The sequence below is a fragment of the Sesamum indicum genome, linkage group LG6, assembly GCF_026168435.1.
Source record: "Sesamum indicum cultivar Baizhima isolate 11 linkage group LG6, ASM2616843v1, whole genome shotgun sequence".
In the NCBI taxonomy this organism is placed as follows: Eukaryota; Viridiplantae; Streptophyta; class Magnoliopsida; order Lamiales; family Pedaliaceae; genus Sesamum; species Sesamum indicum.
The window spans coordinates 12,409,508-12,423,977 of record NC_142662.1 but is presented as its reverse complement, the minus strand read 5'-3'; the positions used below and the strand labels follow the sequence as shown (position 1 = coordinate 12,423,977).

The window sequence follows — 14,470 nt, the reverse complement described above, 5'->3', positions numbered from 1 at the left end:
TTCCTCAAATAGCACAGTTCTTAGCACTCTATCGGGGCATGATTCTTGGGAGCTGTATGAAGCTATCTGTCCTCCTCGCGACCAGGCGGCCCTACTTCAAGCATCCTTCACTCGTCTTGAAGAGCATTGTGCCCATTCATTAATCCAGGTCCATCTTCTTTTCTTAGCGTTGTTTTTCTCATTCTCTTCTTACTTGTTATGTTTTTTTTCTTCAGGCCGCAAACTTTGTCAGAGGCCTCTCACTAAAATGCGCGGGATTTTGATGAAATCAGCTTCTTGCCGAGCACAAAAACAAAGATCTGAGGTTTAAAAATGTAGAGCTGAGTGGCCGCGAGCACGATCTTGGAAAACAACGACTATCTTTGGAAGCTCGGAACAAGGAACTTGAGGAGAAAATGTCCTCTGAGATTGCTAAGGCGATGGAAGCCGAGAAAGAGATCGGGTTTTCTGCTGGGCATGCAGCTGGGAAAGTTGCTGGTTCCATCGAAGGTCGTGACAACTTCCTGAAATCTGACGAGTTTGTTGGTCGTATCAAAGAGGCTTGTCTATAAGGAGCTCGTGACTTCATAAAAGCCCCAGCTTTTGACTCAGCTTTGGAGATCAAAGCGGCAGATTATCTGATACAAGGCTTTGATAGGTGTAAGGCTCAGGTTGCTACTTTGGGAGGGTTCGCTCCTGAATTTGAAATATCCAAATTGGACCCTGGACTAGATGGAAACATGCAACCGTTTCCCGAGGAAGATGCCCCGCCTGCCAAAGATGACGAGTTTGTCGTGCTTTTGGATGAGTTAGAGGATAGTTAAGTCTGCTGATCGGTTGTACCTCGATCGTTTATTCGAATACTTTAGTTTTTGTTTGAACCATCTTTCTCAGATCGCTTTTCTTGCGATCTGCTAATGTGATTTCTCTTCATTGCATTTATCGAATACAAATGGAACTTTCTTAATGTGATCTTTCTCAGGTCATTAATATTTGGTCGTTTGCATGTATGCAAGTGATCTTTAGCAGATCGTTTTTATTGAGATCTTTTACAGATCGTGTTTATTAAGACTTTTTCAGTCATACATGAGTGATCTTTTCCAGATCGTTTTTATTAAGCCTTTTCCAAGCGTACATTTAAACGTAAAATTTCCTAAGGTTTCCAATGTTCCATGTGCGTGGGAGTTCTCTTCCGTTCGCATCTTGGAGTGTGTACGCTCCTGACCTCTTTATTTCGACCACTTTATATGGCCCTTCCCAAGTGGGGTCTAGCTTCTCCACATGCTTCGAGACTTCGACTTTTTTAAGAACGAGGTCTCCTATTTGAAACTCGCGTGGATGCACTCTTTTGTTGTAGTTCCTCAGCATTAGCCCCTTGTGGTGAAGCATCTTGGCATATGCTCTCTCCCTTGCTTCTTCAATCGTAATGATATCGAAAGATCTGGCCTCGTTGTTGGTGCTCGGATTGTAATTTGTGATCCTCAGCGTTTCTTCGCCTATCTCTGCAGGAATTATAGCTTCAGAACCATATACTAAACAAAAAGGTGTCTCACCTGTAGAAGAACGTGGGGTTGTTCGGTAAGCTCATAACACTCCTGGTAATTCTTCGTCCCATGCTCCTTTAGATGGGATTATAGCTTTTAAGTGCTGTAGAATGGTCCTATTTGTTACTTCTGTCTGCCCGTTTGCTTGAGGGTGGCCGACCGAAGTGAAATTTTGTTGTATTTTTAACTCTTTTAACCAAGCAGCGATTCGTTTCGCTTGGAATTGAGTCCCGTTATCTGATACCAATACTCTTGCTAATCCGAATCTGCAAATTATGTGCTTCTAGATGAAATCGATCATTGTTTTTTCCCTTATTTTGGCTGCGCTTCTGCTTCCACCCACTTGGAGAAGTATTCGACAGCGACCACAATAAACCTTTTTTGTGCCTTAGCGGGAGGAAAAGGACCCAAGATATCAATTCCCCATTGGTCGAATGGGCATGTGATTTTGATTAGTTGGAGGGGCGTTGCTGGTACATGTATTTGCGAGGCGTGTTTCTGGCAATTTTCACATTTTGAACAAGCTCTTTTGCGTCGTTTAGCATGGTCGGCCAGAAATATCCCTATCTGGTTAGTTTCTGCGCCGACGACCTTGCTCCGAAATGATTGCCGCAGCTTCCTTCGTGGACCTCCGACTTAACATACTTAGCTTGATTGTCATCCAGGCATTTAAGGAGTGGCCCTTCAATCGATCTTTTATACAGCTGCGACCCAACTAAGGTGAACTTGGGAGCCCTGAATTTCAACTTTCTAGCTCGTGCTTGATCGTTTGGCAAGATGCCATCTCTGAGGTACTTTGCAAGTTCTTCTATCCATGGGCATGTTGACTCGACCGTATTTATCTCGACTACTTTGTTTATTGGTGGTTGCTCCTTTATTAATACCTTTACCTTTCGATCCTTGATCCTAGTGAGAAGGGCCCCAAATTTTGACACTGAATCGGCTTGGTCATTTTCGCACCTCGGTATCTGCTGGATCGAACACTTATCGAACTGCTGCATCAACATCTTAGCTCTTCTATGGTATTGCGCCATGGTCTTCTCCTTTGTTTCGTAACTTCCTTCTATCTGCATTGCTATGAGCTGTGAGTCGGTATAGACTTCTAATACCTTTGCTCCTGCTTCGTAGGCCAAGTCTAACTCAAAATCAGGGCCTCATACTCTGCCTCGTTGTTCGTTGTTGGAAATGAGAGTCGGGCAGCGACCTCTATCTCTACTCCTGGTCCTTGGATCAGAATTCCCGCACCTCCGTTGTGAGCATTAGATGACCCATCTACATGTAACATCCAAGTATCGAGTTTCTGGGTTGGTTCTTCGGTCAGTTCTATCATAAAGTCTGCCAATATTTAGCCCTTCTTCGCTGTCCTTGCTTGATAATCGATGTCGTACTCCCCCAACTCGATTGCCCATTTTACTAATCTCCCAAAAACTTTAGGTCGAGACAGTATGGTTTTCAAGGGTTGGTCTATAAGCACGACCACTTGGTGCGACTGGAAATATGGTCGGAGCCTCCTAGCTGTTATTACTAATGCCAAGACTAGCTTTTCAATCATAGTGTATCTCCTCTCTGCCCCTTGCAACATTTTACTGACGTAATACACTGGATTATGTACCCTTTTTTCTTCTCTTATCAATACCGAACTGACCGCATTCTCAGACACTGCCAGGTATAAGTACAATACGTCCCCCACTTTCGGATTGGCTAATAAGGGTGGGGATTTAAGATAATTTTTTAATTCTTTGAATGCTAGCTCGCATTCGTTAGTCCATCTAAAATCCTTTGGTTTTCTAAGGACTTTAGAAAATTGCAAATTTCTATCGAAAGATCTAGAAATAAAGCGATTAAGGGACGCGATCTTACCGGTTAGCTTCTGGACCTCTTTTACTGACGAAGGGGATTTCAGCTGCAATATAGCTTCGATCTTTTTTCGATTTGCTTCTATACCCCGGCTGCTGACCATATAGCCCAGTAATTTGCCGCCTCACACTCCGAATGTGCATTTGCTCGGGTTGAGCTTCATTCCATAAGCTCGCATGATATTAAAGGCGATCTCCAGGTGGGCTAGATGGTCCTCTGGTCGTTCGCTCTTTACGAGCATATCATCCACAACATCTCCATTATCCTCCTGATCTGGTCCTCGAACATTTTATTCACCAGCCTTTGGTATGTTGCTCTGCATTTTTAAGCCCAAAAGGCATAACTTTATAACAATAGATACCTTCATTGGTTATAAATGATGTCTTGTCCCGATCTTCAGCTGCCATGCTAATTTGATGGTAACCTTGGTAGGCGTCCATCATGGAGAAGAGTTTAAATCCAGCAGTCGAATCTACAAGTGCATCAATTCTTGGGAGTGGGTATGGGTCTTTGGGACACGCCTTACTCAGATTGGTGAAGTCAGTACACATCCTCCACTTTCCTGATGCTTTTGGTACGACCACCACGTTCGATAACCAGTCGGTACAATGGACCTCCGAGATATATCCCGCAGCCAACAATTTTTCGACCTCTTCCTTAATAATTGTGTTCTTTTCTACGCCAAAAGATCTCTTTTTCTGCTGGACAGGTCGCGCTACTGGATCGGCGTTCAAACGATGGACGATTACTTCTGGGCTTATTCCTCTAAAATCCGATCGATCCCATGCGAATACATCCGAGTTATTCTGGAGGAAAGCGATGATCAAAGTCTCCATTTCCTTTGTCAATCTAGATCCAATTTTAGTTATTTTGGTCGGATCTCCATCTACTATCCCCACTTCCTTATGCTCGTCAATTGACTCGATCCTTTTCGTCTTCTGATTGCCTTGTTTCTCGTCTGGAATATCTAATTTCCTTCTTTTCTCTTCGATGTTGCCCTTTTTCAGGGACAAATTATAGCACCTCCTTGCCTCTATTTGGTCGCATGACACTTCTCCTACTCCGTTGGGTGTTGGGAACTTCATTTTGCCATGGTAGGTAGATACTATGGCCTTGAAAGAGTTAAGTCCTGGCCTACCTAGTATAACATTATAAGCAAAGGGGGTACTGACTACTAGAAATTTTACCATCAACGTTCTTCTCCTCGGCTCCTCACCTATAGACACTGGTAGGTTGATCGTACCCAGCGATTGTACTTCGCTACCTCCAAATCAGACCAGAGGGGCTGCGACCGGTGCTAGTTTAGCATTATCAAGGCCCATCTTGTTTGAAACTTCCATCAGAATGATATCTACCGAACTGCCGTTATCCACCAATACCTTATGGACCGAGAAATTGGCAATATCCATCTTGATGACCATAGGGTCGTTATCTGTCCTGAATCTGTTCTTGGCGTCCTGTGAATTGAAACTTATCTCTATATCTAGTGTGATACTCATGACTTGCTTCTCCGTTGTATGCCAGTATCCTCTATCTAACCTCTTTCTCGATCTCTTGGATTGTCCGGGTTTTGAGCCACCAGCGATTGTGTGTATCACACCTTTGGTCGGGGCATTTTCCCTAGCTTTCGGGTTTCTAACATCTTCATTCCCTCTAACCTGTTTCCTTTCTCGGCTTCTAGATCTGCTCCGGTTATTCCCATCATGCGGTTCCCTTGCAATCTGATCTTTGAAATATCCTTTCCGTACTAGGCGTTCTATCTCGTCCTTGAGTTGGTAGCATTCTTCCGTGTCATGTCCCTTCTCTCGGTGGAAGCGGCAATACTTACTGGAGTACTTTTTGACCGGGGTGTACCTTGTGTGCTTGGGCCACTTCAAAGCGTCAGTCTTCTCCACCATCATCAGGGCCTTTGCTCTGGTCATGTTCAATAGGGTATAATTGCTGAACCTATGTTGATATGCTGGCTCCTTACTTCTGTCCTATTTTTGCCTCCGATCTTCCACATGAAGAGGGCGCCTATGATCTCTACCTCGATCCGAGCTCATCTTCCACTCTCCGTCCTTCATCGCATTCATCTCCTCTTCATTTATATATTTTTGGGCGAGACTCATTAGCTGTTCGACGTCCACTAGAGGGTCCCTGGCCAAGGCTGATGCGAATGGCCCCTTCTTTAACCCGTAGATCAGTATACTGACCATCATATCGATTCTTAGGTCCTCCACCTCCAGGGTCTCGTTATTGAATCTTCCCATGAAGGTTTTTAGAGTCTTAGCGTCGTGCTGTCTGATAGTAAACAAATGTATCGCTGATCGTTTCTGCTTCTTCTTGCTTGCGAAGTGAAACATAAATTTTTGGGCTAATTGTTCATGGGTCTCGATACAGCCGGGTGGAAGATTGGTGAACCATTCTTGTGCCTTACCTGTTAGGGTAGTAACAAACAATTTAGCAGTAATAGGGCCAGATTGCCCGTAAAGGTTCATTACCATATCGAAGGCGGGAAGATGCTCCTGGGGTTCTTTGCTTCCATCATATTTTGGCAAGTCGGGCATCCTGAAGTTGGGATTCACGATTTCTATCAGGATTTGGTTGCTAAAAGGAGAGTTCCTGTGCTGTGATACTAATTCCCCTCATCTCTTAAGTTCGTCTATCTGTTTCCCCAGGATTGCAATTTGTTTGGATACGCCTTCTACTTCTGCTTTGGAAATGGCAGGCCCTCTGAGGTGGCTCTTGTCTCTGCTACTTGATCCGACCTCAGACGGTGCCCGATGTCCCTTATTAGCGTTTCGTTTGCTCATGTCTTCAGAAGTTTTGTCATGCTCTCTATCCATGAATAATCTTCTTTTTGTGGCCTCTCTATTGAGGGGTGTCGTGGTTCTCCGCTCATATGCCACGATGGCGTTAGGACCACCCTCCTCCATCATTTGTTGGAGTTCGGTCCGGGTCAGCTGTACTCCCTAAGTTTGCATCTGTCCTTTGAGCGTTCATCCCTATATTTCCTTCCATGCTCTCTAACTTTCCAACAGACGGCGCCAAACTGATCCTTAAACGATCTCGCACTGTGATCTCCAGAGGCCTTCCGAGTGGATCCGTAACCTGCAGCACAGAAAGGTGAGACTAGTCGGGTTTATCCCCGACGAGGACACTCCGACGCTCAAGTTAGTTTCAGTGAGGGAGTTTGTTTAGAGATGAATTTTCTTAGTGAAAAACCACGTTACCTCTTTTTGCCCTTATCCCTCATATATATATAGAACCGTCTGAAAGTATATGCTAAATGCACTCAGGTTTATATTTAGATCAAGTAGATTGGCTATAATTAAGCCAACCCTATTGCAAGGTTGATATGGCTCCTTGATATTTGGCAAAATCTTAGGGTCAGGATCTTTCTTCCTCTTTTTAAACTGATCCCCATGTTCTCTTGTTGATTTTACCATGCTACCCTTAGTGGAGGGTAATTTCGTCCTTTCAACATTTTCTACCGTTATCACCTACGAGGAGGCTCTCGTCCCTTTCTCTGGTTATCCACCCCTTGAGTCGGCTGCATGGGTCGTGATCTTGCAGGTACCGTTTTAGGAACATAGACAAAGACTGGTGGTTTAGATGGGTTGGATGGCTTGGTGAACACACAAACCTTTGCCTTTTGGCCTAACGTCATACAACTTGTACATTTAGGAGGTAGCCACTCATATTCAACATCAATTTTGCATGGTATTTCTCCTCCTTCCTCGTTAGGCATCATGATTGAGGGTTTTCCTTGAACAATAGTTTGAGGGTTTTTACAAAATACAAACCCTAAAGGAATGGGTATTCTTATACTTACCAAAACTATCCTTATAGTTTTCTTAATTTATTTTTTGGTCCTTCAGCCTAACGTTCTTTATCATTTAGGTGTAGAGAAATATTGCAACTTCTATTATAAATTATTGAAAATTTTATATTTTAAGTGTTCATTTGACCCTAAGATTAAATAGACCAAAATTGAGTTTTAGAAATGCAACTTTTTTTCAGTTTGGCCATTTTCTAATAATGACTTTTGAGATTCAATTCCCTCACTATCACATTTTAATAAAATTTATAATTTTTGGCTTCTAATTTCACTGTAATTATTTTGTATCTAACTATATCATCTTACCCATGAAGTAATTTTTTTTAATTGACGTTACAAAATATTAGTATTGAAAATTAACTAAAATTTGTCTTTGTATAAGTAATTATGAATCCAAACATTATATCTTTCTGAAATAAGTTATTTTATAATTAATTCTCTCATAATCAATTATATTATAATTAATTATATAAACGAGGAGCCAAACCGTGTGTCCAAATTTTTGAATGTACAACGATGATCATAAACAAATCATATATTATAATCAATTATTTTAAAATTAATTCTCTCATAAATAATTATATTATAATCAACAATTTCGCACACTGTTTGATATTTATAGTTATAATTAATTGAAGTAGCAGTTTTTTGGGTCACTAATTCAGCAAAGCGTAATAATATTCGACGACTATTTATTTTTTTTCTTAAATATTTTGAAAGAAGTTTTTATGTAATATATCAGAAAAACTAAACAAATTTCATAAAGTGGTGAATTAAGACTATTGAGAATAAAAAATAGCAAAATATGTCAAAATATACTTTATATGTATTATTAAACAAATTATAACAGTATTATCTATGATCAATATCATTTTCTCTATATCTTTGTTCACAATTAAAAAGTACAAAAGTGAAAAATATTTTGAAAATAAATATAATAAATAAGCACTACCAATCAACACATATTTATTGTTGCGCCAATTACTACATTTTTAATATATGAATATCTATACCTTATTATTAAGTGAGAGCATCATTTTGGTATCTCACGCTTTTGGTATGCTCCCACTCATTTGCACCCCAAACCATTCTTATAAACCCCCATATTGCTCACACTTTTCAGATTCCACTAATTCTTTATAACTTTTTTTTTAAATTTAAATATTTTAAATTTCTTCAATTAAAATTTATTGTAAAAAATAAAATTACTTTTTAAATTTTGATTTAATTATGCATACCCATTTGAGTGTGCCATACACACTAGCGTTTAGAATACTACCAGGTATTTATTCTAATAACCATCATGGAAACGATGGAAAACTCTGTGAAATCCTCATTTTTATATTTAAAGTTTGAACTATTTATGACTTTTTTAATTTTTAATTTGTGTAACAATGTAATCTACTCGTGCCTTGGTACGGAGTACTAAGTAGTGATGTAGAAAATAGAAAAATTGGTAACTTATCGAATTGGATTTTTTTTAAAAAAAAATATTGTATTTTCTACTCTATTGAATACATATACATAATGCGTATAAAATATTTTTCTAAATAAAATAAAAATCCTAATCCATTAACTTACTCATTTAAGGTTTAAGTATGCTATAAAGCAATATTATAAAATTATGTTTAAATTTAAGAGATTTTTATGTAGTTATCCTGAAAACAACTATCATATAAAGAAAAAAATGGAAAATTTGGTCGATATGATAACCACAAAAAATGCCATCCTCGTCAACTGATCTTTAAACAAACTATTATGTATTTTTTAATGCAATAGCCCTCCTTATAATAATAATAATAGGAAAAAAAAAACATATTTTTTTGATAAAATAAAAAAAAATAGCACCCTCTTAACTTTAAAAAGAAAGCACAATGTAATATCTTGACATTGGAGTATGAGCTTCTGTTTTAAGAAAGCGAGAGCCAGATTAAGAATGTCAACAAGTTAGATTTGCCAAAACTCGGGACCCCATCTATCAAAAAATTCTTAAACCTAGAGGGTTAATTAGACCCGCTAAAACCAATTTAAACCTTTTAAAAATTTAAAAGTATATTTTAAAAACTAATACTATCATAACTCTATAATACGAGATATTATTGAAAGATTACAATTCTTTTTATAAAATTTGATCTCATATTTTAAAATATTTAAACTTTCAAAACATATGCTACTTATATATATGTTAAAACCATGAACCATTATTTGTATGCATTATAGGTAAGTGTAAACAAAACATATATAAATATATATATATATATATATGAGGAGGGGGTTTTTATCTTCGGACGAATATACCCCTCACACTAATTAAGGAACCTCTATGGAAAGATTCCAGGATCCCACACAATGCTCAAATGGAGAGATTTACGGCTGCCATAGCAGTAGTTGGCTACGATTTTGGGCATAACTTGAGCTCTCAAACCCGGATATTGGCATTTACCAAAAATATCTCTTGGAGACATATAAGAACAGCAAATGGAGGTCTGAGGAGGTAAGTTTTTCACTTAATATCAGAGGCATACTGTTCTCTACCAACGGATATCTTTGATCTAGGAACTGACTTGAGCGTCGGGGAGCCAGAGCCGGGACTACACCCAGCTGGCTTAACCGTTTCTTTTGTGTTCTCAGGAATCGCGTTTCGGGGGACGAGGTCGGATCGCGGGTCAAAAGTTCGATCACCAAGTGAATTCGATTAAATCTCCCTTACGCATTTTCATTGGCGCCGTCCGTGGGAACGACATATTCTGAGAGCATGGAAGGAGAATCAGGGAGGAACATCCTAGGATTGGATACCACGATAGGAACCGCCGAACCCGTAGTTCAACTTACGAAAACAGAATTACAACAATTAATGGAAGAAGCTGGGAGAAAGGCCATTGTCGCGTATGAGCGAAGGATCGCTATTCCAGCTGAAAGAGAAGGGGCAAGGAGAAGGCTATTCGGAGAGAAGGAACAAGATAAAGCATCAGGTGCCAATGGAAGGGACAGAAGCAAGCACCAGCCTTCAGAAGTAGGATCGAGTAGCCGAGACAGGAGCCATGCCCGGGGACCAGCGATCTCGCGTGCGGAGGTCGACAATGTATCGAAACAGATGGGAAAACTGATTGACGAACTGAAGAAGAGGGGGGTGATAGTATCCCAGCACCGAAATTCACCATTCTGTAATCATATCCTGACAGAGACTGTAGCTCCGAACTTCAGAATGCCGGACTTACCGAAATACGACGGAATGAAAGACCCCGCAGAACACCTAGCGGCATTCGATATGGTGATGAACCTCTACGGGCAGTCAGGTCCCATAAACGCTAAACTATTTGTCACGACTCTAACAGGAAAAGCCCAGGAGTGGTTCACAAACATGCCACCAGGAAGCGTGGAATCTCACGAGCAACTCATACAGAAGTTCTCTTTCCATTTTGCCAGTAAAAGGAAACAGAAACGATCAGCGACACATCTATTCACCATAAGATAGCGGAACGACGAGGCTTTAAAGGATTTCATGGGACGTTTCAATAACGAAACGCTGGAGGTACCAGACTTACGAATAGATATGATGATCAGCATACTAATCCACGGGTTGAAGAAGGGAGCATTTGCTTCCGCGTTAGCTCGAGACCCCCCATCTGATGTGGAGCAACTCATGAATCTGGCGCAGAAATACATAGACGAAGAAGAAATGAATGCCATGAAGGATGGCGAATGGAGGGTCGAATATGGAAGAGATAGGGGATACGACGTTAAGAATGATAAGCGATCAAGACATGATCGAAATAAAAAACCTCACTATTCGCAGAAATACAATAAATACATCCCACTCAACACCACGAGGGCAAAGGCACTGCTCATGGTAGAAAGGAAGGATGTACTCAGATGGCCGAAACCCACGAGGGCTACCCCTACCAAGAAACATTCGAGCAAATACTGTAGGTTCCACCGTGAAAGAGGGCATGACACGGAGGAATGCTACCAGCTTAAGGATGAGATCGAGCGGTTAGTCCGTCAAGGATATTTCAAAGATTTAATATCCAAAGATTATCCAAGCAGAGGACGACACAGTAGATCCCGAAGCCCATTAAGGCAAGAAGGAGGGGTCATTGCGGGGCAAACTACCCGGGAGAACGCGCCTGTGAAAGGCATCATACACATGATAGCAGGAGGATCCGAGATGGGATACTCGAGTAGAACAAGGAAGAAAGCAGAGCAGAGAACGAGTACTCTGATGAGCCGACAGGTAATGAATATATCCCTTGAATTAGAAATTAGCTTTGGTGCTCAGGATATAAAGGGAAAGGTCGGTGACGGCAATGACCCCATGGTGATTAAGATGGACATAGCCAATTTCACTGTCCATAAAGTATTGGTTGACATCGAAAGTTCTGCAGATATAATTTTGAAGGAAGTTTTAATCAAAATGGGGTTGGGAGACGCCAGGTTGAATGCTGTGAGCTCGCCATTGGTAGGCTTCGGAGGCAGTGAAGTGGATTCGTTGGGGACAATCGAATTGCCCGTTTCCCTTGGAGACGAACCCAGAAGAAGAACTCTCAAGGTAAAATTCCTAGTGGTCAACACCCCATTTGCCTATAATGTTATTTTGGGAAGACCTGGTTTGAACATTTTCAGGGCCATTGTATCCACGTATCACTTAAAAATGAAATTCCCTACACATGCCGGAGTTGGAGAGGTCGCATGCGATCAAGGGGAAGCCAGACGATGCTACAACCTCTCTGTCAGGAAGGATGCGACTGATAGAAAGAGGAAGCTGGATGAAACTTTCATCCAGAACGAGGAGAGAATAGAACCGGTGGATGAACACAAAGAGATCGAGTTGGTGCAAGGAGATCCATCCAAAACAACAAAGATTGGGGCAAGCATGGAAAAAAATTTCGAGCTGATGATGGTCGCAATGCTGATATGTTCGCCTGGAGTGCCTCCGATTTTAAAGGTATTAGTCCCGAAATTATTGTCCACCGGTTGAATTTAGACCCAAAGGCACAGCCCATCCAACAGAGAAAAAGAGCGTTCGGGTCCGAAAAAAATCGGATCATCAAGGAGGAAGTGGATAAGCTGTTAAAAGCAGGATACGTTTCAGAGGTCCATTATACGGACTGGTTGTCGAACGTAGTTGTGGTGCCAAAGGCTGCAGGGAAATGGAGGATGTGCACCGATTTTACGGACTTAAACAGAGCGTGCCCCAAAGACCCTTTTCCATTGCCCAGGATCGATCAGTTGGTAGATGCGACCGCGGGGTACGAGTTGTTTTCAATGATGGATGCCTACCAGGGTTACCATCAGATCCGCATGGCTAAGGAGGACCGCACAAAGACATCATTCGTAACTGAACAAGGTATATTTTGCTATAACGTAATGCCATTCGGTCTGAAAAACGCAGGTGCTACGTATCAAAGGCTCGTTAACAGAATGTTCAGAGAACAAATTGGAAAAACAATGGAGGTCTACGTTGACGATATGTTAGTTAAAAGCCGGTACTCGGAGAAACACTTGCATGACCTCGAAGCAAGCTTTGCCGTCATGCGAACTTATGGAATGAAGTTCAATCCAACAAAATGCACATTCGGGGTCGTGGGGGGCAAGTTCTTGGGATATATGGTGAGCAGCCGGGGAATAGAGGCCAATCCAGAGAAGATCAAAGCAATCCTCGAGCTAAAGTCACCAGCCTCGATAAAGGACGTACAGAAGTTAACGGGTAAGATCGCATCCCTTAACCGATTTATTTCAAAATCAGCAGATAGGAATTTACCCTTCTTTAAAGTTTTAAGAAAGCCCGAGGATTTCCAATGGACAAAAGAATGCGAGGATGCTTTTAACCAACTCAAGGATTACTTGAGGACGCCACCACTATTAGCAAACCCCCGACCTGGAGACATTTTGTACCTATACTTAGCCGTGTCAGAACATGCTGTGAGTTCGGTTCTGGTGAGAGAGGAGAATAAAGTCCAGAACCCAGTATACTATGTTAGCAAAATGCTGTAGGGGGCGGAGATGAGGTACAGCTTAGTTGAAAAGTTCGTTCTTGCACTAGTAATGTCGGCTCGCAGGTTACGGCCGTATTTCCAGTCACACAAGATCATCGTATTAACGAACCAGCCGCTCAAAAGCATTTTGTCGCGACCGGAGGTCTCAGGGAGATTAGTGAAGTGGGCTGTGGAACTGGGTGAACACGATATAGAGTACCACGCCAGAAACTCGGAGAGGGCACAGGTACTTGCTGATTTTGTAATGGAACTGACAAACATACCAACTCTGGATGTCGAGCCGTGGATGTTACACGTAGACGGATCGTCGAATGCTAGAAACGGTGGGGCTGGGATCCTGATACAAGGACCTGGAGAGGTTGAAATAGAGGTCGCAGCCAGACTCTCGTTTCATGCCACCAACAATGAGGCCGAGTACGAGGCATTAATCTTAGGATTAGAGTTGGCCCATGCAGCAGGAGCAAGAATTTTAGAAGTATACACTGACTCGCAGTTAGTAGCAATGCAGATTGAGGGAAATTACGAAGCAAAGGAGCAGATAATGTCAATGTACCTGAATAAGTCAAAGTCTTTGATCGAGTGTTTCGACAAATGCACTGTCCAACAGATACCAAGAGGAGAAAACGACAGAGCTGATTCACTTTCTAAATTTGGAGCCTCATTGTCGGGAATAAAGAACCGCAACATAACAGTGATGGTGAAAGATAAACCAGCGATCGCCGAGGTCGATGTATATACGGTAGATCAACCTTGTACATGGAAAGACGAGCTGACGCTCTATCTCAAGGAGGGGATTCTTCCCAAAAATCCTTCGCATGCAAAGAATCTGAGGTTAAAGGCCACCAGATTCACAATGATCGAATCCGAACTATACAAAAGAACGGCGGACGGACCCCTGTTGAAGTGCTTGAACCACGAGCAAGCGGAATACGTACTGAAAGGATACACGAAGGGAGTTGCGGCAACCATTCGGGTGCTAGGTCGTTAGCTCAAAAAGTCGCACGTCAAGGGTATTTCTGGCCTACCCTAATAAAAGATGCGAAGAGACTAGTACAAAGATGCGAAAGCTGTCAGAGATTCTCCACCCGGATACATTCCCCGGCTACACCAATGGAACCATTACAGGTCGCTTGCCCGTTTGATCAGTGGGGGATCAATATAATGGGACCTTTCCCCCCAGCGAAGGCACAAAAGAAATTTATCATACTCGCAGTCGAATACTTCTTTAAGTGGGTGGAAGCCGAAGCAGTGGCAAGAATAACGGAAAAAGG

General features: G+C 41.8%; 3 protein-coding genes across 3 annotated transcripts; 1 reads left to right on the top strand and 2 right to left on the bottom strand.

Moving 5' to 3' along the window:
- Nucleotides 1–4,651: 4,651 nt before the first annotated feature.
- On the bottom strand, nt 4,652–5,302 carry LOC148787788 (uncharacterized). Its single transcript, XM_088881371.1, has one exon. The coding sequence runs from the start codon at nt 5,300–5,302 to the stop codon at nt 4,652–4,654; it is 651 nt and encodes a 216-aa protein (XP_088737497.1).
- Nucleotides 5,303–5,359: 57 nt separating this feature from the next.
- LOC148787787 (uncharacterized) lies at nt 5,360–5,929 on the bottom strand. The gene has a single exon (XM_088881370.1). The coding sequence runs from the start codon at nt 5,927–5,929 to the stop codon at nt 5,360–5,362; it is 570 nt and encodes a 189-aa protein (XP_088737496.1).
- A 4,776-nt stretch (nt 5,930–10,705) lies between these two features.
- Nucleotides 10,706–14,187, top strand: LOC105180263 (uncharacterized). The gene is made up of 4 exons (XM_088881369.1): nt 10,706–12,148; nt 12,256–12,550; nt 12,596–13,140; nt 13,198–14,187. The coding sequence occupies exons 1-4, from the start codon at nt 10,706–10,708 to the stop codon at nt 14,185–14,187; spliced, it is 3,273 nt and encodes a 1,090-aa protein (XP_088737495.1).
- Nucleotides 14,188–14,470: the final 283 nt, after the last annotated feature.

Coding starts and splice junctions, on each gene's coding strand:
- LOC148787788 (XM_088881371.1), bottom strand. CDS start 5,302: ATGACCAGAGCAAAGGCCCTGATGATGGTGGAGAAGACTGACGCTTTG.
- LOC148787787 (XM_088881370.1), bottom strand. CDS start 5,929: ATGCCCGACTTGCCAAAATATGATGGAAGCAAAGAACCCCAGGAGCAT.
- LOC105180263 (XM_088881369.1), top strand. CDS start 10,706: ATGGGACGTTTCAATAACGAAACGCTGGAGGTACCAGACTTACGAATA. Junction 12,551..12,595: donor ATCATTCGTAACTGAACAAG/GTATATTTTGCT, acceptor TGAAAAACGCAG/GTGCTACGTATCAAAGGCTC. Junction 13,141..13,197: donor ATGCTGTGAGTTCGGTTCTG/GTGAGAGAGGAG, acceptor AAAATGCTGTAG/GGGGCGGAGATGAGGTACAG.